General features: G+C 37.6%; 1 protein-coding gene across 1 annotated transcript; it reads right to left on the reverse strand.

Moving 5' to 3' along the window:
* Positions 1-21,061: 21,061 nt before the first annotated feature.
* LOC146610100 (uncharacterized) lies at positions 21,062-21,938 on the reverse strand. The gene is made up of 3 exons (XM_085346732.1): positions 21,808-21,938; positions 21,479-21,574; positions 21,062-21,301 (listed from the first exon to the last, which is right to left on the reverse strand). The coding sequence occupies exons 1-3, from the start codon at positions 21,919-21,921 to the stop codon at positions 21,062-21,064; spliced, it is 450 nt and encodes a 149-aa protein (XP_085202858.1). The 5' UTR covers positions 21,922-21,938.
* Between the last annotated feature and the right edge of the window lie 4,067 nt (positions 21,939-26,005).

Genomic DNA, 26,005 nt, shown 5'->3' on the forward strand with positions numbered 1-26,005 from the left:
GGTGATGTCAGACTTAACCCTCTGTACCCCATAATGACTGCAGATGGCCGGTGTGTTTCTGTTACTTTGTTAAAGAAGCTTACTTCTGTCTGATGACAATGATACTGAGCTGAGTTCTTCAGGATTTCTCTCAGTAAGTGCTGCTGTTTTTGACACCGTTAGCTGCTGTTACCAAAACGTCCTTTGAAGGGGTACTTAGTTGTCACACCCAGCAAATAAACGATATGATGTGAGAATGTAGCCGAACTGTTTATCAGAGCAAAAGTGTGAGTTTTAGGTCTGTCATATAAAACATTAGTTGGTAAAACATGAGCTTATAACCAGATGTCTTTTCAGTAAAGCACTGGTCTGCAAATATTTTTCAGACAGGAAAATCAAAGCATGTGTGAGCTGCAAAGCGACTTTCAGCAGGAAAAAGCTCAAATGCATCACAAAATCCTGGCTCCTCAATATGTTCTTCAGGCAAAAAAAATGATAGAGAATTACAGAAAATGAAAGAATCATACAATATGACTGAATTAAAAAAAAATAAATAAAGGTAGAAAAGACCTGAATCCTTTCAACTGTGCATTAATTTAATATTATTTAATATGCTTATTTAAGAAATTGCTACACACACAGATGACATTTATATGTCCTTGGATCGTTTAGAGCAATCTTGATTTTTAACAGGGTTTCGCGTAGGGACAGAGGGGGACATTTAATAACAAAAAAACTAAAACTGGATCATCTATGAACTCAAGTTGAGGTAATGATGATGACTTGGTGAATTTAAGTAAAATAAATACATTAAAAAAAAACCTGTTCTCCATCAGCTCAGTCTTGAAGGATAAAAACATAACTCACAGTGTGATGAAGCATTCAGAGGATGACACTGCTGATACAAATTTCTAATTTCTGTCTTTCAGAAATTAGAGCAGTGAAAGGCCAATAAAGAACTTTTTAAACTTTATCATAAATTGTTTTACTTTATTTTTAAAGTAAAGTCTACATTGTGCCAGATTTAAATGTGGCACAATGCACACATAACAATCCTGCACAAAAGAGCTCAGCAAATTTTCATTAAAATACACATTTATCTAAAAACATTTTATTCACTTGTTACATTTTTTAATAAAGTCCATTACAGGTTCAAAGATCATGGAATCATTAATCAATTTACCAGACAATGCTATTGTTATTTTTTCCATCATTTCATCTGACATGTTCATTGTGACATCACATGTTTCTTATGACATCAGCATGACTCATCACATTCTATTAGAATTCCTTTGATCTGAAATCTATATAAGTAACCCAAACCCTGTGTCCATTCAGTTACAACCTCACTGAAGAGGCAAACAGCTTATACGCTTGACTGTAATTTGAGACACTTTTTTGAAGTGAACAAGGAACACAGTTAGCACTGTTGTAAGTAGTAGTAGATTTTAACTTTAGTTAAATTACAAAAATGTCTGAGTCCCCCTCCATTTCCAGTGATGTGATGGAAGAGAATGTAAACCTTCGCCAGCAAGTGAGGGAATTCAAAGATGAGAACGAAAACCTCCGAAAAACCATTGAACTGCTTCTCAAAGAATATGGGTTTTCTAAAAACAAGAAAAAAAGGGAACTACAACTACAAAATGAGAAGCTTTGCTTGGAGAATTCAGAGCTGAACAATTGTGTTGCCAATTTGCAGTGTGAAAATCAAGCTTTGAGACAACAAGTTCAAGCAAAGGAGAGTGCTTATGAACAAAATGATCAAGAATGGAAAAGTGCTCTGGAGCAACTTAAAAACAACTTAAAAATGCCTTGTAAACACGAAGAGTATGAAATGGAGAAGCTGGCATTGCAGGAAAAAGTTGAAGATCTCCAATGGGACAACCAGGCATACAGATTAGACAATGATGCTATAATACAGAGCATGTGTGACCTGAAACAGACTTTTCAAAATGAAAAAGATAAAATGAGACAAAATGAACAGGCTCTGGAAGAAAGAATGCACCGTAACCGTGAAGAGTATGAAATGGAGAAGCTGGCATTGCAGGAAAAAGTTGAAGATCTCCAATGGGACAACCAGGCATACAGATTAGACAATGATGCTATAATACAGAGCATGTTTGACTTGAAACAGACTTTTCAAAATGAAAAAGATAAAATGAGACAGCAAATCCAGGCTCTTCAAAATGACATCCATGAGGCAAACGCAAGCCTGGAAAATTTCAAAGATTTTAAGGAACTGTATGAGGAATCAAAACAGGAAAATGAGTCTCTGAACAATCAAAACCAAGACCTGAAACAAGAAATTGAAGCAAAAAACATTGCTATTCAGGAAGAAGTTAAGGAGCTCAAATCTGTTTTGCAAGGACTCAAATCCTTTGAAGAAGAGAGTAACAGAATAAAGGAACAAAACAACGCTCTGGAACAGGAAGTCCAGGAGCTTACCAAAAAGTTGGCTGATTGTCAGAAGGAAATGAGACAAAATGAACAGGCTCTGGAAGAAAGAATGCACCGTAACCGTGAAGAGTATGAAATGGAGAAGCTGGCATTGCAGGAAAAAGTTAAAGATCTCCAAACGGACAACCAGGCACTCAGGTCAGAAAATGATGCTATAATACAGAGCATGTGTGACCTGAAACAGACTTTTCAAAATGAAGAAGTTAAAATGAGACAGCAAATCCAGGCTCTCCAAACTGACATCCATGAGGCAAACGCAAGCCTGGAAAATTTCAAAGATTTTAAGGAACTGTATGAGGAATCAAAACAGGAAAATGAGTCTCTGAACAATCAAAACCAAGACCTGAAACAAGAAATTGAAGCAAAAAACATTGCTATTCAGGAAGAAGTTAAGGAGCTCAAATCTGTTTTGCAAGGACTCAAATCCTTTGAAGAAGAGAGTAACAGAATAAAGGAACAAAACAACGCTCTGGAACAGGAAGTCCAGGAGCTTACCAAAAAGTTGGCTGATTGTCAGAAGGAAATGAGACAAAATGAACAGCCTCTGCAAAAAGAAATGCAAGAGCTTGATAAAGGTGAACCCCATCAAAGTAGTTTTGAGCTCACACCTGAATCCAATGAGTCAACTGAAAAGGAAGAGAGGATTAAAACAAGCGAAACTACAGACCTGGAGGAGAAAAACAAGGACATCCCTACAGAAAGTTCATCTCACATGGAAACTCCACAAGAGCAGACGTTTCAACCCAGAGACGTGGAGGATCATGGGGGATGGACAACGTGGCTCCAAGGTGCTGCCTTGTATTTTGCATTTTCTGACTACATCTATCCCCATTTCTGAAAGGCAGTTTGCAGTAAGTAAGGGGAACGGAGCATTTCTTCCCCACTCCCATCTTTCGACATCCCATGTATATACACCACTACAACTCTTTCCCCTCAAGCCCCATAGACAATATAGAACAGGGGTGTCCAACTCCAGTCTTCAAAAACCAGATGTGCTAAGGAGGAGTGGATCAAGAAAGAAAGCTGTTTTCCTATAGATTTCTATAGGTTTGCATCAGGCTAGCTGTTGCCATCTGGTAGACTTCAGACTGAATGTACACTTAAGGTTCTTCTGTATTGGCTTCAAGTTTCCAACGAACAAGCTATGTCCATGTTTTGTACCATCTATGCCCCAACCAGTCGTGGAAGATGGCTGCCCCTTCCTGAGCCTGGTTCTTCCGAAGGTTTCTTCCTCTTAAAAGGGAGTTTTTCCTTCCCGCTGTCGCCAAGTGCTTGCTCAGAGGGGATCGTTAGATTGTTTGGGGTTTCTTTTATATTGCAGGGTCTTTACCATGCAATATAAAGTTCCTTGAGGCCACTGGCTATGCATTGGCCTAACTTAGCCAGTGGTCACATTGCATACATAGCTATTTATCAACCATCATTTGCATTCTAGATTCCAAAAGGTTGAATCTGTTGATCTGGACGTAGCGTTTTCAGTGGGAGAAATGTTTCCTCACTCATCCAAGTGACTGAAGGAGAATGTTTCTCCCATTGAAAACGCTACGTCCAGATCAACAGATTCAGCCTTTTGGGATTTACTTACCTGGATGCCTGAGCATGCATCAGTGCATTCTCTATTGCTTTTCCATCTTCTTTGTATGGTTGATTATAAGATTAATGGAGGTTTTCTCCATTTTCTTGAACTCAGTTGGAAACTTTTCTTAGCATGAGCTTTAACATAATTTCATGATAAAATAAAAAGAAATTGTGAAACAGTTTAAAGCTTTGTACTGTTTGCTTATTTGATTTTAACAAAGGTTTGGAGAATATGCTACTTTAGTGAGACAGTGTGTTCTTATCTGTATCTGTGGTTTTAAGTTTTTTGTACCCCACTTTAGTTGCATTTCTTTATTTCATTTAAATTAACTTTAAATACTTTAATGTAGCTGCTGTTTGGCTGTTTTTGCTCTTTGTTCCCTTAGAAGAGACTCTTACGGTTTACAAATGGCTCTCCATTTAGTATCACTCTGTGCCTTCTATTTTATCCTAATTTAGCAAATATGTATCATTTTTATTCAGTGTTTTCATGAAAGCCTTATTTGTATCTAATACTATTGGCGAGAAGATATACATGCAAGTTTGAAATCTTTTTTCCTTCACAGGGAAAAATGGCTAAAAGTCATTGTCCCATCTTAGCCAGCTCCTCACCCACACTTATCTGTTTGCCTGGGGTTATTTGCTTTGGATTAAATGTACTCATTTTGGTTCGAGTCGCACAAGGCCATGGTATACCTGATATTTGCAGATGACATTGTGATCTGTAGAAGAATAAGGAGCAGGTGTAAAAGAGCCTGGAGACGTGATGGTATACACTGGAGACAAGAGGAACGAAGGTCAGAATACACGAGTGTGAATTAGAGAGAGCAGGTGTAACAGTAAAGTTGCAAAGAACAAAGGTAGCAAAGGTAGATGCGTTTAAATATCTGGGGTCAACCATCCTAAGCAATGGACAGTCCAGAAGAGACGTAAAAAAGAGGATGCAGACAGGATGAAGACAAGTATTAGTGGTGACTTGTGACAGGTGTAAGCATGATGAATGAGCAGCAAGACATAAAAGGGAAGACTTAGAAAGTGATAGTCAGAGCTGCTGTCATCCATGGTTTGGACATGGTGCCACTAACAGAAAGACAGGAAGTCGAGGCGGAAGTGGAGGAATTGAAAATGCTACCATATTCATATAAAGTAAGCAGAATGAACAAGATTAAAAATGAGTACATGAGAGGGATCGCTCATATTTGAGGAATTTGAAGATGGTGATGTCAGACTTAACCCTCTGTACCCCATAATGACTGCAGATGGCCGGTGTGTTTCTGTTACTTTGTTAAAGAAGCTTACTTCTGTCTGATGACAATGATACTGAGCTGAGTTCTTCAGGATTTCTCTCAGTAAGTGCTGCTGTTTTTGACACCGTTAGCTGCTGTTACCAAAACGTCCTTTGAAGGGGTACTTAGTTGTCACACCCAGCAAATAAACGATATGATGTGAGAATGTAGCCGAACTGTTTATCAGAGCAAAAGTGTGAGTTTTAGGTCTGTCATATAAAACATTAGTTGGTAAAACATGAGCTTATAACCAGATGTCTTTTCAGTAAAGCACTGGTCTGCAAATATTTTTCAGACAGGAAAATCAAAGCATGTGTGAGCTGCAAAGCGACTTTCAGCAGGAAAAAGCTCAAATGCATCACAAAATCCTGGCTCCTCAATATGTTCTTCAGGCAAAAAAAATGATAGAGAATTACAGAAAATGAAAGAATCATACAATATGACTGAATTAAAAAAAAATAAATAAAGGTAGAAAAGACCTGAATCCTTTCAACTGTGCATTAATTTAATATTATTTAATATGCTTATTTAAGAAATTGCTACACACACAGATGACATTTATATGTCCTTGGATCGTTTAGAGCAATCTTGATTTTTAACAGGGTTTCGCGTAGGGACAGAGGGGGACATTTAATAACAAAAAAACTAAAACTGGATCATCTATGAACTCAAGTTGAGGTAATGATGATGACTTGGTGAATTTAAGTAAAATAAATACATTAAAAAAAACCTGTTCCCCATCAGCTCAGTCTTGAAGGATAAAAACATAACTCACAGTGTGATGAAGCATTCAGAGGATGACACTGCTGATACAAATTTCTAATTTCTGTCTTTCAGAAATTAGAGCAGTGAAAGGCCAATAAAGAACTTTTTAAACTTTATCATAAATTGTTTTACTTTATTTTTAAAGTAAAGTCTACATTGTGCCAGATTTAAATGTGGCACAATGCACACATAACAATCCTGCACAAAAGAGCTCAGCAAATTTTCATTAAAATACACATTTATCTAAAAACATTTAATTCACTTGTTACATTTTTTAATAAAGTCCATTACAGGTTCAAAGATCATGGAATCATTAATCAATTTACCAGACAATGCTATTGTTATTTTTTCCATCATTTCATCTGACATGTTCATTGTGACATCACATGTTTCTTATGACATCAGCATGACTCATCACATTCTATTAGAATTCCTTTGATCTGAAATCTATATAAGTAACCCAAACCCTGTGTCCATTCAGTTACAACCTCACTGAAGAGGCAAACAGCTTATACGCTTGACTGTAATTTGAGACACTTTTTTGAAGTGAACAAGGAACACAGTTAGCACTGTTGTAAGTAGCAGTAGATTTTAACTTTAGTTAAATTACAAAAATGTCTGAGTCCCCCTCCATTTCCAGTGATGTGATGGAAGAGAATGTAAACCTTCGCCAGCAAGTGAGGGAATTCAAAGATGAGAACGAAAACCTCCGAAAAACCATTGAACTGCTTCTCAAAGAATATGGGTTTTCTAAAAACAAGAAAAAAAGGGAACTACAACTACAAAATGAGAAGCTTTGCTTGGAGAATTCAGAGCTGAACAATTGTGTTGCCAATTTGCAGTGTGAAAATCAAGCTTTGAGACAACAAGTTCAAGCAAAGGAGAGTGCTTATGAACAAAATGATCAAGAATGGAAAAGTGCTCTGGAGCAACTTAAAAACAACTTAAAAATGCCTTGTAAACACGAAGAGTATGAAATGGAGAAGCTGGCATTGCAGGAAAAAGTTGAAGATCTCCAATGGGACAACCAGGCATACAGATTAGACAATGATGCTATAATACAGAGCATGTGTGACCTGAAACAGACTTTTCAAAATGAAAAAGATAAAATGAGACAAAATGAACAGGCTCTGGAAGAAAGAATGCACCGTAACCGTGAAGAGTATGAAATGGAGAAGCTGGCATTGCAGGAAAAAGTTGAAGATCTCCAATGGGACAACCAGGCATACAGATTAGACAATGATGCTATAATACAGAGCATGTTTGACTTGAAACAGACTTTTCAAAATGAAAAAGATAAAATGAGACAGCAAATCCAGGCTCTTCAAAATGACATCCATGAGGCAAACGCAAGCCTGGAAAATTTCAAAGATTTTAAGGAACTGTATGAGGAATCAAAACAGGAAAATGAGTCTCTGAACAATCAAAACCAAGACCTGAAACAAGAAATTGAAGCAAAAAACATTGCTATTCAGGAAGAAGTTAAGGAGCTCAAATCTGTTTTGCAAGGACTCAAATCCTTTGAAGAAGAGAGTAACAGAATAAAGGAACAAAACAACGCTCTGGAACAGGAAGTCCAGGAGCTTACCAAAAAGTTGGCTGATTGTCAGAAGGAAATGAGACAAAATGAACAGGCTCTGGAAGAAAGAATGCACCGTAACCGTGAAGAGTATGAAATGGAGAAGCTGGCATTGCAGGAAAAAGTTAAAGATCTCCAAACGGACAACCAGGCACTCAGGTCAGAAAATGATGCTATAATACAGAGCATGTGTGACCTGAAACAGACTTTTCAAAATGAAGAAGTTAAAATGAGACAGCAAATCCAGGCTCTCCAAACTGACATCCATGAGGCAAACGCAAGCCTGGAAAATTTCAAAGATTTTAAGGAACTGTATGAGGAATCAAAACAGGAAAATGAGTCTCTGAACAATCAAAACCAAGACCTGAAACAAGAAATTGAAGCAAAAAACATTGCTATTCAGGAAGAAGTTAAGGAGCTCAAATCTGTTTTGCAAGGACTCAAATCCTTTGAAGAAGAGAGTAACAGAATAAAGGAACAAAACAACGCTCTGGAACAGGAAGTCCAGGAGCTTACCAAAAAGTTGGCTGATTGTCAGAAGGAAATGAGACAAAATGAACAGCCTCTGCAAAAAGAAATGCAAGAGCTTGATAAAGGTGAACCCCATCAAAGTAGTTTTGAGCTCACACCTGAATCCAATGAGTCAACTGAAAAGGAAGAGAGGATTAAAACAAGCGAAACTACAGACCTGGAGGAGAAAAACAAGGACATCCCTACAGAAAGTTCATCTCACATGGAAACTCCACAAGAGCAGACGTTTCAACCCAGAGACGTGGAGGATCATGGGGGATGGACAACGTGGCTCCAAGGTGCTGCCTTGTATTTTGCATTTCCTGACTACATCTATCCCCATTTCTGAAAGGCAGTTTGCAGTAAGTAAGGGGAACGGAGCATTTCTTCCCCACTCCCATCTTTCGACATCCCATGTATATACACCACTACAACTCTTTCCCCTCAAGCCCCATAGACAATATAGAACAGGGGTGTCCAACTCCAGTCTTCAAAAACCAGATGTGCTAAGGAGGAGTGGATCAAGAAAGAAAGCTGTTTTCCTATAGATTTCTATAGGTTTGCATCAGGCTAGCTGTTGCCATCTGGTAGACTTCAGACTGAATGTACACTTAAGGTTCTTCTGTATTGGCTTCAAGTTTCCAACGAACAAGCTATGTCCATGTTTTGTACCATCTATGCCCCAACCAGTCGTGGAAGATGGCTGCCCCTTCCTGAGCCTGGTTCTTCCGAAGGTTTCTTCCTCTTAAAAGGGAGTTTTTCCTTCCCGCTGTCGCCAAGTGCTTGCTCAGAGGGGATCGTTAGATTGTTTGGGGTTTCTTTTATATTGCAGGGTCTTTACCATGCAATATAAAGTTCCTTGAGGCCACTGGCTATGCATTGGCCTAACTTAGCCAGTGGTCACATTGCATACATAGCTATTTATCAACCATCATTTGCATTCTAGATTCCAAAAGGTTGAATCTGTTGATCTGGACGTAGCGTTTTCAGTGGGAGAAATGTTTCCTCACTCATCCAAGTGACTGAAGGAGAATGTTTCTCCCATTGAAAACGCTACGTCCAGATCAACAGATTCAGCCTTTTGGGATTTACTTACCTGGATGCCTGAGCATGCATCAGTGCATTCTCTATTGCTTTTCCATCTTCTTTGTATGGTTGATTATAAGATTAATGGAGGTTTTCTCCATTTTCTTGAACTCAGTTGGAAACTTTTCTTAGCATGAGCTTTAACATAATTTCATGATAAAATAAAAAGAAATTGTGAAACAGTTTAAAGCTTTGTACTGTTTGCTTATTTGATTTTAACAAAGGTTTGGAGAATATGCTACTTTAGTGAGACAGTGTGTTCTTATCTGTATCTGTGGTTTTAAGTTTTTTGTACCCCACTTTAGTTGCATTTCTTTATTTCATTTAAATTAACTTTAAATACTTTAATGTAGCTGCTGTTTGGCTGTTTTTGCTCTTTGTTCCCTTAGAAGAGACTCTTACGGTTTACAAATGGCTCTCCATTTAGTATCACTCTGTGCCTTCTATTTTATCCTAATTTAGCAAATATGTATCATTTTTATTCAGTGTTTTCATGAAAGCCTTATTTGTATCTAATACTATTGGCGAGAAGATATACATGCAAGTTTGAAATCTTTTTTCCTTCACAGGGAAAAATGGCTAAAAGTCATTGTCCCATCTTAGCCAGCTCCTCACCCACACTTATCTGTTTGCCTGGGGTTATTTGCTTTGGATTAAATGTACTCATTTTGGTTCGAGTCGCACAAGGCCATGGTATACCTGATATTTGCAGATGACATTGTGATCTGTAGAAGAATAAGGAGCAGGTGTAAAAGAGCCTGGAGACGTGATGGTATACACTGGAGACAAGAGGAACGAAGGTCAGAATACACGAGTGTGAATTAGAGAGAGCAGGTGTAACAGTAAAGTTGCAAAGAACAAAGGTAGCAAAGGTAGATGCGTTTAAATATCTGGGGTCAACCATCCTAAGCAATGGACAGTCCAGAAGAGACGTAAAAAAGAGGATGCAGACAGGATGAAGACAAGTATTAGTGGTGACTTGTGACAGGTGTAAGCATGATGAATGAGCAGCAAGACATAAAAGGGAAGACTTAGAAAGTGATAGTCAGAGCTGCTGTCATCCATGGTTTGGACATGGTGCCACTAACAGAAAGACAGGAAGTCGAGGCGGAAGTGGAGGAATTGAAAATGCTACCATATTCATATAAAGTAAGCAGAATGAACAAGATTAAAAATGAGTACATGAGAGGGATCGCTCATATTTGAGGAATTTGAAGATGGTGATGTCAGACTTAACCCTCTGTACCCCATAATGACTGCAGATGGCCGGTGTGTTTCTGTTACTTTGTTAAAGAAGCTTACTTCTGTCTGATGACAATGATACTGAGCTGAGTTCTTCAGGATTTCTCTCAGTAAGTGCTGCTGTTTTTGACACCGTTAGCTGCTGTTACCAAAACGTCCTTTGAAGGGGTACTTAGTTGTCACACCCAGCAAATAAACGATATGATGTGAGAATGTAGCCGAACTGTTTATCAGAGCAAAAGTGTGAGTTTTAGGTCTGTCATATAAAACATTAGTTGGTAAAACATGAGCTTATAACCAGATGTCTTTTCAGTAAAGCACTGGTCTGCAAATATTTTTCAGACAGGAAAATCAAAGCATGTGTGAGCTGCAAAGCGACTTTCAGCAGGAAAAAGCTCAAATGCATCACAAAATCCTGGCTCCTCAATATGTTCTTCAGGCAAAAAAAATGATAGAGAATTACAGAAAATGAAAGAATCATACAATATGACTGAATTAAAAAAAAAAAAATAAAGGTAGAAAAGACCTGAATCCTTTCAACTGTGCATTAATTTAATATTATTTAATATGCTTATTTAAGAAATTGCTACACACACAGATGACATTTATATGTCCTTGGATCGTTTAGAGCAATCTTGATTTTTAACAGGGTTTCGCGTAGGGACAGAGGGGGACATTTAATAACAAAAAAACTAAAACTGGATCATCTATGAACTCAAGTTGAGGTAATGATGATGACTTGGTGAATTTAAGTAAAATAAATACATTAAAAAAAACCTGTTCCCCATCAGCTCAGTCTTGAAGGATAAAAACATAACTCACAGTGTGATGAAGCATTCAGAGGATGACACTGCTGATACAAATTTCTAATTTCTGTCTTTCAGAAATTAGAGCAGTGAAAGGCCAATAAAGAACTTTTTAAACTTTATCATAAATTGTTTTACTTTATTTTTAAAGTAAAGTCTACATTGTGCCAGATTTAAATGTGGCACAATGCACACATAACAATCCTGCACAAAAGAGCTCAGCAAATTTTCATTAAAATACACATTTATCTAAAAACATTTAATTCACTTGTTACATTTTTTAATAAAGTCCATTACAGGTTCAAAGATCATGGAATCATTAATCAATTTACCAGACAATGCTATTGTTATTTTTTCCATCATTTCATCTGACATGTTCATTGTGACATCACATGTTTCTTATGACATCAGCATGACTCATCACATTCTATTAGAATTCCTTTGATCTGAAATCTATATAAGTAACCCAAACCCTGTGTCCATTCAGTTACAACCTCACTGAAGAGGCAAACAGCTTATACGCTTGACTGTAATTTGAGACACTTTTTTGAAGTGAACAAGGAACACAGTTAGCACTGTTGTAAGTAGCAGTAGATTTTAACTTTAGTTAAATTACAAAAATGTCTGAGTCCCCCTCCATTTCCAGTGATGTGATGGAAGAGAATGTAAACCTTCGCCAGCAAGTGAGGGAATTCAAAGATGAGAACGAAAACCTCCGAAAAACCATTGAACTGCTTCTCAAAGAATATGGGTTTTCTAAAAACAAGAAAAAAAGGGAACTACAACTACAAAATGAGAAGCTTTGCTTGGAGAATTCAGAGCTGAACAATTGTGTTGCCAATTTGCAGTGTGAAAATCAAGCTTTGAGACAACAAGTTCAAGCAAAGGAGAGTGCTTATGAACAAAATGATCAAGAATGGAAAAGTGCTCTGGAGCAACTTAAAAACAACTTAAAAATGCCTTGTAAACACGAAGAGTATGAAATGGAGAAGCTGGCATTGCAGGAAAAAGTTGAAGATCTCCAATGGGACAACCAGGCATACAGATTAGACAATGATGCTATAATACAGAGCATGTGTGACCTGAAACAGACTTTTCAAAATGAAAAAGATAAAATGAGACAAAATGAACAGGCTCTGGAAGAAAGAATGCACCGTAACCGTGAAGAGTATGAAATGGAGAAGCTGGCATTGCAGGAAAAAGTTGAAGATCTCCAATGGGACAACCAGGCATACAGATTAGACAATGATGCTATAATACAGAGCATGTTTGACTTGAAACAGACTTTTCAAAATGAAAAAGATAAAATGAGACAGCAAATCCAGGCTCTTCAAAATGACATCCATGAGGCAAACGCAAGCCTGGAAAATTTCAAAGATTTTAAGGAACTGTATGAGGAATCAAAACAGGAAAATGAGTCTCTGAACAATCAAAACCAAGACCTGAAACAAGAAATTGAAGCAAAAAACATTGCTATTCAGGAAGAAGTTAAGGAGCTCAAATCTGTTTTGCAAGGACTCAAATCCTTTGAAGAAGAGAGTAACAGAATAAAGGAACAAAACAACGCTCTGGAACAGGAAGTCCAGGAGCTTACCAAAAAGTTGGCTGATTGTCAGAAGGAAATGAGACAAAATGAACAGGCTCTGGAAGAAAGAATGCACCGTAACCGTGAAGAGTATGAAATGGAGAAGCTGGCATTGCAGGAAAAAGTTAAAGATCTCCAAACGGACAACCAGGCACTCAGGTCAGAAAATGATGCTATAATACAGAGCATGTGTGACCTGAAACAGACTTTTCAAAATGAAGAAGTTAAAATGAGACAGCAAATCCAGGCTCTCCAAACTGACATCCATGAGGCAAACGCAAGCCTGGAAAATTTCAAAGATTTTAAGGAACTGTATGAGGAATCAAAACAGGAAAATGAGTCTCTGAACAATCAAAACCAAGACCTGAAACAAGAAATTGAAGCAAAAAACATTGCTATTCAGGAAGAAGTTAAGGAGCTCAAATCTGTTTTGCAAGGACTCAAATCCTTTGAAGAAGAGAGTAACAGAATAAAGGAACAAAACAACGCTCTGGAACAGGAAGTCCAGGAGCTTACCAAAAAGTTGGCTGATTGTCAGAAGGAAATGAGACAAAATGAACAGCCTCTGCAAAAAGAAATGCAAGAGCTTGATAAAGGTGAACCCCATCAAAGTAGTTTTGAGCTCACACCTGAATCCAATGAGTCAACTGAAAAGGAAGAGAGGATTAAAACAAGCGAAACTACAGACCTGGAGGAGAAAAACAAGGACATCCCTACAGAAAGTTCATCTCACATGGAAACTCCACAAGAGCAGACGTTTCAACCCAGAGACGTGGAGGATCATGGGGGATGGACAACGTGGCTCCAAGGTGCTGCCTTGTATTTTGCATTTTCTGACTACATCTATCCCCATTTCTGAAAGGCAGTTTGCAGTAAGTAAGGGGAACGGAGCATTTCTTCCCCACTCCCATCTTTCGACATCCCATGTATATACACCACTACAACTCTTTCCCCTCAAGCCCCATAGACAATATAGAACAGGGGTGTCCAACTCCAGTCTTCAAAAACCAGATGTGCTAAGGAGGAGTGGATCAAGAAAGAAAGCTGTTTTCCTATAGATTTCTATAGGTTTGCATCAGGCTAGCTGTTGCCATCTGGTAGACTTCAGACTGAATGTACACTTAAGGTTCTTCTGTATTGGCTTCAAGTTTCCAACGAACAAGCTATGTCCATGTTTTGTACCATCTATGCCCCAACCAGTCGTGGAAGATGGCTGCCCCTTCCTGAGCCTGGTTCTTCCGAAGGTTTCTTCCTCTTAAAAGGGAGTTTTTCCTTCCCGCTGTCGCCAAGTGCTTGCTCAGAGGGGATCGTTAGATTGTTTGGGGTTTCTTTTATATTGCAGGGTCTTTACCATGCAATATAAAGTTCCTTGAGGCCACTGGCTATGCATTGGCCTAACTTAGCCAGTGGTCACATTGCATACATAGCTATTTATCAACCATCATTTGCATTCTAGATTCCAAAAGGTTGAATCTGTTGATCTGGACGTAGCGTTTTCAGTGGGAGAAATGTTTCCTCACTCATCCAAGTGACTGAAGGAGAATGTTTCTCCCATTGAAAACGCTACGTCCAGATCAACAGATTCAGCCTTTTGGGATTTACTTACCTGGATGCCTGAGCATGCATCAGTGCATTCTCTATTGCTTTTCCATCTTCTTTGTATGGTTGATTATAAGATTAATGGAGGTTTTCTCCATTTTCTTGAACTCAGTTGGAAACTTTTCTTAGCATGAGCTTTAACATAATTTCATGATAAAATAAAAAGAAATTGTGAAACAGTTTAAAGCTTTGTACTGTTTGCTTATTTGATTTTAACAAAGGTTTGGAGAATATGCTACTTTAGTGAGACAGTGTGTTCTTATCTGTATCTGTGGTTTTAAGTTTTTTGTACCCCACTTTAGTTGCATTTCTTTATTTCATTTAAATTAACTTTAAATACTTTAATGTAGCTGCTGTTTGGCTGTTTTTGCTCTTTGTTCCCTTAGAAGAGACTCTTACGGTTTACAAATGGCTCTCCATTTAGTATCACTCTGTGCCTTCTATTTTATCCTAATTTAGCAAATATGTATCATTTTTATTCAGTGTTTTCATGAAAGCCTTATTTGTATCTAATACTATTGGCGAGAAGATATACATGCAAGTTTGAAATCTTTTTTCCTTCACAGGGAAAAATGGCTAAAAGTCATTGTCCCATCTTAGCCAGCTCCTCACCCACACTTATCTGTTTGCCTGGGGTTATTTGCTTTGGATTAAATGTACTCATTTTGGTTCGAGTCGCACAAGGCCATGGTATACCTGATATTTGCAGATGACATTGTGATCTGTAGAAGAATAAGGAGCAGGTGTAAAAGAGCCTGGAGACGTGATGGTATACACTGGAGACAAGAGGAACGAAGGTCAGAATACACGAGTGTGAATTAGAGAGAGCAGGTGTAACAGTAAAGTTGCAAAGAACAAAGGTAGCAAAGGTAGATGCGTTTAAATATCTGGGGTCAACCATCCTAAGCAATGGACAGTCCAGAAGAGACGTAAAAAAGAGGATGCAGACAGGATGAAGACAAGTATTAGTGGTGACTTGTGACAGGTGTAAGCATGATGAATGAGCAGCAAGACATAAAAGGGAAGACTTAGAAAGTGATAGTCAGAGCTGCTGTCATCCATGGTTTGGACATGGTGCCACTAACAGAAAGACAGGAAGTCGAGGCGGAAGTGGAGGAATTGAAAATGCTACCATATTCATATAAAGTAAGCAGAATGAACAAGATTAAAAATGAGTACATGAGAGGGATCGCTCATATTTGAGGAATTTGAAGATGGTGATGTCAGACTTAACCCTCTGTACCCCATAATGACTGCAGATGGCCGGTGTGTTTCTGTTACTTTGTTAAAGAAGCTTACTTCTGTCTGATGACAATGATACTGAGCTGAGTTCTTCAGGATTTCTCTCAGTAAGTGCTGCTGTTTTTGACACCGTTAGCTGCTGTTACCAAAACGTCCTTTGAAGGGGTACTTAGTTGTCACACCCAGCAAATAAACGATATGATGTGAGAATGTAGCCGAACTGTTTATCAGAGCAAAAGTGTGAGTTTTAGGTCTGTCATATAAAACATTAGTTGGTAAAACATGAGCTTATAACCAGATGTCTTTTCAGTAAAGCACTGGTCTGCAAATATTTTTCAGACAGGAAAATCAAAGCATGTGTGAGCTGCAAAGCGACTTTCAGCAGGAAAAAGCTCAAATGCATCACAAAATCCTGGCTCCTCAATATGTTCTTCAGGCAAAAAAAATGATAGAGAATTACAGAAAATGAAAGAATCATACAATATGACTGAATTAAAAAAAAAAAAAAAGGTAGAAAAGACCTGAATCCTTTCAACTGTGCATTAATTTAATATTATTTAATATGCTTATTTAAGAAATTGCTACACACACAGATGACATTTATATGTCCTTGGATCGTTTAGAGCAATCTTGATTTTTAACAGGGTTTCACGTGTAGGGACAGAGGGGGACATTTAATAACAAAAAAACTAAAACTGGATCATCTATGAACTCAAGTTGAGGTAATGATGATGACTTGGTGAATTTAAGTAAAATAAATACATAAAAAAAACCTGTTCTCCATCAGCTCAGTCTTGAAGGATAAAAACATAACTCACAGTGTGATGAAGCATTCAGAGGATGACACTGCTGATACAAATTTCTAATTTCTGTCTTTCAGAAATTAGAGCAGTGAAAGGCCAATAAAGAACTTTTTAAACTTTATCATAAATTGTTTTACTTTATTTTTAAAGTAAAGTCTACATTGTGCCAGATTTAAATGTGGCACAATGCACACATAACAATCCTGCACAAAAGAGCTCAGCAAATTTTCATTAAAATACACATTTATCTAAAAACATTTAATTCACTTGTTACATTTTTTAATAAAGTCCATTACAGGTTCAAAGATCATGGAATCATTAATCAATTTACCAGACAATGCTATTGTTATTTTTTCCATCATTTCATCTGACATGTTCATTGTGACATCACATGTTTCTTATGACATCAGCATGACTCATCACATTCTATTAGAATTCCTTTGATCTGAAATCTATATAAGTAACCCAAACCCTGTGTCCATTCAGTTACAACCTCACTGAAGAGGCAAACAGCTTATACGCTTGACTGTAATTTGAGACACTTTTTTGAAGTGAACAAGGAACACAGTTAGCACTGTTGTAAGTAGTAGTAGATTTTAACTTTAGTTAAATTACAAAAATGTCTGAGTCCCCCTCCATTTCCAGTGATGTGATGGAAGAGAATGTAAACCTTCGCCAGCAAGTGAGGGAATTCAAAGATGAGAACGAAAACCTCCGAAAAACCATTGAACTGCTTCTCAAAGAATATGGGTTTTCTAAAAACAAGAAAAAAAGGGAACTACAACTACAAAATGAGAAGCTTTGCTTGGAGAATTCAGAGCTGAACAATTGTGTTGCCAATTTGCAGTATGAAAATCAAGCTTTGAGACAACAAGTTCAAGCAAAGGAGAGTGCTTGTGAACAAAATGATCAAGAATGGAAAAGTGCTCTGGAGCAACTTAAAAACAACTTAAAAATGCCTTGTAAACACGAAGAGTATGAAATGGAGAAGCTGGCATTGCAGGAAAAAGTTGAAGATCTCCAATGGGACAACCAGGCACTCAGGTCAGAAAATGATGCTATAATACAGAGCATGTGTGACCTGAAACAGACTTTTCAAAATGAAAAAGATAAAATGAGACAGCAAATCCAGGCTCTCCAAACTGACATCCATGAGGCAAACGCAAGCCTGGAAAATTTCAAAGATTTTAAGGAACTGTATGAGGAATCAAAACAGGAAAATGAGTCTCTGAACAATCAAAACCAAGACCTGAAACAAGAAATTGAAGCAAAAAACATTGCTATTCAGGAAGAAGTTAAGGAGCTCAAATCTGTTTTGCAAGGACTCAAATCCTTTGAAGAAGAGAGTAACAGAATAAAGGAACAAAACAACGCTCTGGAACAGGAAGTCCAGGAGCTTACCAAAAAGTTGGCTGATTGTCAGAAGGAAATGAGACAAAATGAACAGCCTCTGCAAAAAGAAATGCAAGAGCTTGATAAAGGTGAACCCCATCAAAGTAGTTTTGAGCTCACACCTGAATCCAATGAGTCAACTGAAAAGGAAGAGAGGATTAAAACAAGCGAAACTACAGACCTGGAGGAGAAAAACAAGGACATCCCTACAGAAAGTTCATCTCACATGGAAACTCCACAAGAGCAGACGTTTCAACCCAGAGACGTGGAGGATCATGGGGGATGGACAACGTGGCTCCAAGGTGCTGCCTTGTATTTTGCATTTTCTGACTACATCTATCCCCATTTCTGAAAGGCAGTTTGCAGTAAGTAAGGGGAACGGAGCATTTCTTCCCCACTCCCATCTTTCGACATCCCATGTATATACACCACTACAACTCTTTCCCCTCAAGCCCCATAGACAATATAGAACAGGGGTGTCCAACTCCAGTCTTCAAAAACCAGATGTGCTAAGGAGGAGTGGATCAAGAAAGAAAGCTGTTTTCCTATAGATTTCTATAGGTTTGCATCAGGCTAGCTGTTGCCATCTGGTAGACTTCAGACTGAATGTACACTTAAGGTTCTTCTGTATTGGCTTCAAGTTTCCAACGAACAAGCTATGTCCATGTTTTGTACCATCTATGCCCCAACCAGTCGTGGAAGATGGCTGCCCCTTCCTGAGCCTGGTTCTTCCGAAGGTTTCTTCCTCTTAAAAGGGAGTTTTTCCTTCCCGCTGTCGCCAAGTGCTTGCTCAGAGGGGATCGTTAGATTGTTTGGGGTTTCTTTTATATTGCAGGGTCTTTACCATGCAATATAAAGTTCCTTGAGGCCACTGGCTATGCATTGGCCTAACTTAGCCAGTGGTCACATTGCATACATAGCTATTTATCAACCATCATTTGCATTCTAGATTCCAAAAGGTTGAATCTGTTGATCTGGACGTAGCGTTTTCAGTGGGAGAAATGTTTCCTCACTCATCCAAGTGACTGAAGGAGAATGTTTCTCCCATTGAAAACGCTACGTCCAGATCAACAGATTCAGCCTTTTGGGATTTACTTACCTGGATGCCTGAGCATGCATCAGTGCATTCTCTATTGCTTTTCCATCTTCTTTGTATGGTTGATTATAAGATTAATGGAGGTTTTCTCCATTTTCTTGAACTCAGTTGGAAACTTTTCTTAGCATGAGCTTTAACATAATTTCATGATAAAATAAAAAGAAATTGTGAAACAGTTTAAAGCTTTGTACTGTTTGCTTATTTGATTTTAACAAAGGTTTGGAGAATATGCTACTTTAGTGAGACAGTGTGTTCTTATCTGTATCTGTGGTTTTAAGTTTTTTGTACCCCACTTTAGTTGCATTTCTTTATTTCATTTAAATTAACTTTAAATACTTTAATGTAGCTGCTGTTTGGCTGTTTTTGCTCTTTGTTCCCTTAGAAGAGACTCTTACGGTTTACAAATGGCTCTCCATTTAGTATCACTCTGTGCCTTCTATTTTATCCTAATTTAGCAAATATGTATCATTTTTATTCAGTGTTTTCATGAAAGCCTTATTTGTATCTAATACTATTGGCGAGAAGATATACATGCAAGTTTGAAATCTTTTTTCCTTCACAGGGAAAAATGGCTAAAAGTCATTGTCCCATCTTAGCCAGCTCCTCACCCACACTTATCTGTTTGCCTGGGGTTATTTGCTTTGGATTAAATGTACTCATTTTGGTTCGAGTCGCACAAGGCCATGGTATACCTGATATTTGCAGATGACATTGTGATCTGTAGAAGAATAAGGAGCAGGTGTAAAAGAGCCTGGAGACGTGATGGTATACACTGGAGACAAGAGGAACGAAGGTCAGAATACACGAGTGTGAATTAGAGAGAGCAGGTGTAACAGTAAAGTTGCAAAGAACAAAGGTAGCAAAGGTAGATGCGTTTAAATATCTGGGGTCAACCATCCTAAGCAATGGACAGTCCAGAAGAGACGTAAAAAAGAGGATGCAGACAGGATGAAGACAAGTATTAGTGGTGACTTGTGACAGGTGTAAGCATGATGAATGAGCAGCAAGACATAAAAGGGAAGACTTAGAAAGTGATAGTCAGAGCTGCTGTCATCCATGGTTTGGACATGGTGCCACTAACAGAAAGACAGGAAGTCGAGGCGGAAGTGGAGGAATTGAAAATGCTACCATATTCATATAAAGTAAGCAGAATGAACAAGATTAAAAATGAGTACATGAGAGGGATCGCTCATATTTGAGGAATTTGAAGATGGTGATGTCAGACTTAACCCTCTGTACCCCATAATGACTGCAGATGGCCGGTGTGTTTCTGTTACTTTGTTAAAGAAGCTTACTTCTGTCTGATGACAATGATACTGAGCTGAGTTCTTCAGGATTTCTCTCAGTAAGTGCTGCTGTTTTTGACACCGTTAGCTGCTGTTACCAAAACGTCCTTTGAAGGGGTACTTAGTTGTCACACCCAGCAAATAAACGATATGATGTGAGAATGTAGCCGAACTGTTTATCAGAGCAAAAGTTTCAGACTTGCTGTTCTGCGATCCATATTTAGAAATTGCATTTTAATAAGGTAATTAGACTTAAAATTAAACTTGTGTTTTCCTTACTGCTTATTGACCACTGTCTTTCCATTCTAGTCCTTCCTTGAAGATTCTGAATGTTTTACATATTTTCTGACCTAACATACTCGCTTCAAAACAATTAATAGTCTTTAAAGTGTTACCAGTGTGCTGCAGTGTGGTAATCATGAATGTTTTTGTTTTTGTTTTTTTTATCCGGTTGAGTTAACACTGATTATACGCAGGGCAGCAGCTATAACTGAATAATTACAAAGTTGCTCTTCAAGCTACTCAAATGTACCACACGTGAAACATTCATTATTGAAAGTTAAAATGTTCAATCGAAACATAACACAGAACAAATGATGGTTGTACAAGAGTTTCACTCCTATTCACAAGAGCACCAGTCATTGGTAATTTACATAACAGCATTCTCTTGATGTGTTATTTTAGAAATCTTCCTATCCAGTAGCAATTTTGTTCTTCAGCCCAAAGACTTTGGGGGAGAGCTTTTCACCATTGAATCCCATCAACACTTTCTAAATGAATTCATAATAGTCCTTCAATTCCTTGGGGAAGGCTAGGTTTAGTGCATAGATTACTCCAAGCATCAATGCACAAGCTTGCGCCAGAGATCCAATGTTGTCCATGACTATCTCCCCTTCAACAAATATTCCAATGTCATCATAATGTCCATTTTGTCCATCCTCCCTGTTGATGACATAAATGCCCATGGTGTGCTTCTTCAGGTCTCTCTGGATATCATCTCCTTCAATGTCCTAAACATTTAATAAAAAGGTAAAAGAAAAAACAATTAACTCTACAATTAAATTCCAATCTAGTCGTTTGTGTGTGTGTGTGTGTGTAATACACACACACACACACACACACACACAGATATCTATCTAAAAAGTGTGTGTATAGATGACTTGCTTACAATGACTTAAATGACTTACAAAGAACTCCCGAATAAGGCTTCCATCCTCTTCACCAAGGTAGAGGCAAAGTGCCCTGAGAACTGCTTCCCTTTTCACTTTAACATCACTTTCAGCCTGTTTAAAGAGAGTTGCTGATTAAACCAATTTGGAAAAAAGAACAATGTCTGACATTCGCAATAAGTAAATTTTATCATATGTCAGTTCAAACATAGTAAATAAAATTTATATATGAAATTTCAAAATTTAGATTGCTTGGCTGGTCACCTAAAACGGCTTATTGGACTCACCAGTGACCTGCCACTTAAGACAAAAGAAATCCAAATAGAATTTGCAATATTCAGATTTACCTCTTGCATGATCTGCAAGTGGTGGGCAAGTTTCTGCCCAGAAACACCGCCCTTCTTCTGGAAAACTGTCATCAACTGAGGTGTAATTCTGTCTAACTGTGCCGCGAAGGTCATCTCCAGTTGAAGTGTTGTAATACACTGGAATTCAGCATTTTCCTGTATCTATCACACACACACACACACACACACACACACACACACACAGAAAAAAAGAAGACTGGTGCTTAATCATTGGTATGATTATTTTGTTATTTCTTCATTAAATGCTACAATGCAATTGCCATCACTTCATAAAGCATGATTATCATATGGGTTAGTATACAGTGCATGAAGGATGTTACTACTGTTAATCAAAGAAGAAATGAATGGCATCAGTCCATTTAACGGGTTTAAAGGGTTTTAAAAAGCAGATATTTGTCTGTTTCAGGTGGTTGGCAACACATTTTCCTGTGCTCTTTGTCCACTGGTGGGAGTGTCTCACCTGTGAGGTCAGCGGGGCAGAACTCTGCCATCAGCAACAGAGAGCAGAGAAAATTTAGATGTGCAACTAAAAACATGCTTGCCATGTAAGCCCCAAACATCTCTGAAATTGCTCTGCAAACTTCAGAGTACTTATACTTCAGGAGTCCTGTGGGTACCGTAAAGACTCATGTATGCAAACAAACCACATTTTTTTTTGCAATCTGATCCTTTTTCTCTTGGCTGTTTCCTTCAGGGATCACCACAGTGAATGATCCACCTCCATCTAACCCTATGCTCTGCATCCTCTTAACTCACAAGAACTAAATTCCTGTTTTTCATTTCACTTTCGCAAGTTTTTTTTTTCTTTTGTCCTGGATAAAAGAAATTTAATCATATATATTAATTGATATTAATTAATATCAATATTAATAATCACAAGAACCCTTAAGATGAGATAGATAAACTTGTCCCTGCAATACTGTGACAAATACTGTTGTGATAAATATGTAAGGAATTTGCATGTACTTACCAAAATAACACCATCTTCTTGAATAAACAGTAACACATAAGGGGAAGAAAATCTGCCAGAAAAGGAAGACAAATAAAAAAAAAAAAACTTTAGAAAGACAAACAATTACCGTTTCCAAGCCATTAGTGCATTACTTCATGATACTCCCTTGTAACAAAACAAATCTTACTTGTGCCTCTGTGCAAACTACAGATGGCACGATACCACTTTTTTATGTCCGATACCGATATCATAAATTTGATTATCTGCCGATGCCGATATGAATCCGATATAGTGTATTTTATAATAAATAAAACTGTTTTTATAAATATTTTGCTGCATTTTGTATAAGTTCATACTCAGTTTTAAAAACAAAACATTAAAGCTATTCTGTTATACCTGTATGCAAAAAATACACTGCACCCAAAATATTTTATACTTCAGCAATACTGATCAACCTAAAAAACTTACACCATCCTCCTTATTCAGGTATTCTAAACAGTACATAGAAATATTAAACTAACTAATAGGACTGCCAACTCCCAGCAAAAATATTAGGAAACCACCCCGCACCCTTCGCCTGATAATGCTTAATTGACGTAATCTACTTTAATGCACAGAAATCAATTATTTTTCTATAATAATTTGATTCAACATTTTTCTTCAATACAGTTGCAGACAGCGCAGACAGCTCACCTCAGAGTAAATCATATCACAGAATATGAGGCGTGTATGTTGAGACGAACTGAAGAAGAGGAGAGGGACAGGTGCTGCTAGGGCAAGACACACGTCTCTCACAGAGTCCTTTAATGCTGCAGGCAGGCAACGGGTTCAAATAGCGCACAACTTCAGTTTTTTTTTATTTCTATATGATGAACTCTGCGTTATTAAGTGATAAGAACAAGTAATCTGATGTCCTGTAATCATTATGACGCTATAATTTGAGATACAATAAATAAAATACGTTTTTTTTGTATAAAGTATCGGTATCGGATCAGTATCGTCGATACCACCCTGAAAAGTACTTGGTATCGAATCGGAAAGGAAATCAGTGGTATCGCACATCACTAGTAGCCACTAGGTAACGAAAGCTCAACACTGCCCCTAGCATCCTGGAGCACTTCTATTGTCTTTTGTACGTGTTTTGAGTTTGTACGTGCTTTGGAGTTTGTACGTGTTTTTACATGTTTTGGAGTTTGTACGTGCTTCAGAGTTTGTACGTGATTTGAAGTTTGTACGTGCTTTTTCTCTAGGGGCCACCGTAAATATACTTTTATTTATTCACTCCACATAAAATGTAATAAATCATATAATACAAAAACCAACTATTCACATTTCAACTTTTAACTATTTTAATTTTCAGCTTTTTCCTTTTACAAATTTAAAGTGAAACAACACAAAACACTGCAAACCACAACACAATTAAATATAAATTATAATATGAATGGTAGCCTGGTGGGTAATAAGCAAGCGAATAAAGCAGAAAACAGATTTTTAAAAATATTTTTTTATGGGAATCTATTCCTGAGAGAGAGAGAGACGGAGAGCTCTGCATGAAGTATGATTTTTATCGTGGTGGAAGCAAAACAGCAAAAGTAAGAGGGAATTCATGACGATGTTTATGTGAAGCTAAACGTGAAGCTAGTTTGGGATCTTCAGTAATTGCCATGTTTTATGTTGTTTCACTTTAAATTTGTAAAAGGAAAAAGCTGAAAATTTAAATAGTTATATAGTATTATATGATTTATTTATTACATTTTATGTGGAGTGAATAAATAAAAGTATATTTATGGTGGCCCCTACAGACAAAGCACATACAAACTTCAAATCGTGTACGAACCCTGAAGCACGTACAAACTCCAAAACACGTACAAACTCCAAAACACAAAAAAGCTCAAAAACACGTAAAATCACGTACAAACGCCAAAGCACGTAAAAACACGTACAAACTCCAAAGCACATACAAACTCAGAAGCACATAAAAACTCAAAACATGTACAAAACACAACAGAAATGCTCCAGGATGCTAGGGGCTACACAAGCCAGCAAGTACCAATGACTAGATTTGGTGTGTGGTAATAACAGGTAAATGAACATTTATTTATTTTTTCATTATTTGACTATATATGAAAGCTTGTGTATAAATACACAAACAATACACATATGCTTTCCTGCTTTCAATTGTGTAATTTAAGTGATCTAGGTAGCTCTGTTTTGGAAGTTCAGTTCATGCTAGAAATGTGTTTTGGAGTTTGTACGTGTTTTGTCTCTAGGGGCCACTGCATATATTTATATATAAACATATATAAATAAAACCACTTTTTTTTTTTTACATTACTAATTCCTTTTGTGCATAATTTTATATTAATGTTAATAATAAATTAATTACAGCAACAAAACAACCCGAAGAGCCAGTTCGGAGTCGAAAGAGCCGGCTCTTTTTAGTGAGCCGAACCGAAAGAGCCGGTTCTCTAAAAAGAGCCGGAAATTCCATCACTAGTGTTTACCCAGATAGCAAGGAAACGTCTTTGTGCAGAATCCGTGCACCAGCTCTCATTTACTGTTTTAGCTGTTGGGTGGTTGTCGAAATTTTGTAAGGTTTAACCTGATATTCTGGCGTTTTGAGCAAAATGAATTTATATTTAAAAGTCAATTCAGGGTTTTAATGAATCAATATCATGTTATGCAAGCTAGAATTGATTTTAATCGAAAAATTGATGATCAAAACCCACCCCTAGAAGGTACTAATGGAAAAGGGCCATATGCATGCTGCTTTTATTCTGCCTTTAGTGGCATCTTAGTCCTCCTGGCACCTGGAAATGAAACCCTTTTGTTTGGGGAATGATGAGGTGAAAGTTTTCTGTCCTTATTTCTTGTGAAGTGTGAAAATGTTTCACTCAGTACAGTGCGCTCCAGCTGTGAGGCTCCAGCTGCTGTTATGCAGCTGATGAATTGGTCATTGTGCACTGACTGGTCCTGGTATTCTCCTAACCCCAAAGCTGTTGCTGCTGAGAAAAATGTAATTTACACAGCTGGAGAAGCAATGTACAGGAAGTACCTCCCCACTCTGCTTTTTCTGATTTCACAGTAGTCCTCCAGTCTGACTCCCAGTCATTCTCACACATCTCCATAATGATGTTGGTGGTACAGGACCACTGTTTTATCTACTCAGACAATCACTATCAGACACGTAGTAGTAAACAAAACTAAAGTAAACAAAATCAAACA

This window comes from Diplotaxodon limnothrissa, linkage group LG22, assembly GCF_057381915.1.
Source record: "Diplotaxodon limnothrissa isolate DT_005_m linkage group LG22, D_limnothrissa_male_GT1.1, whole genome shotgun sequence".
Classification (NCBI taxonomy): Eukaryota; Metazoa; Chordata; class Actinopteri; order Cichliformes; family Cichlidae; genus Diplotaxodon; species Diplotaxodon limnothrissa.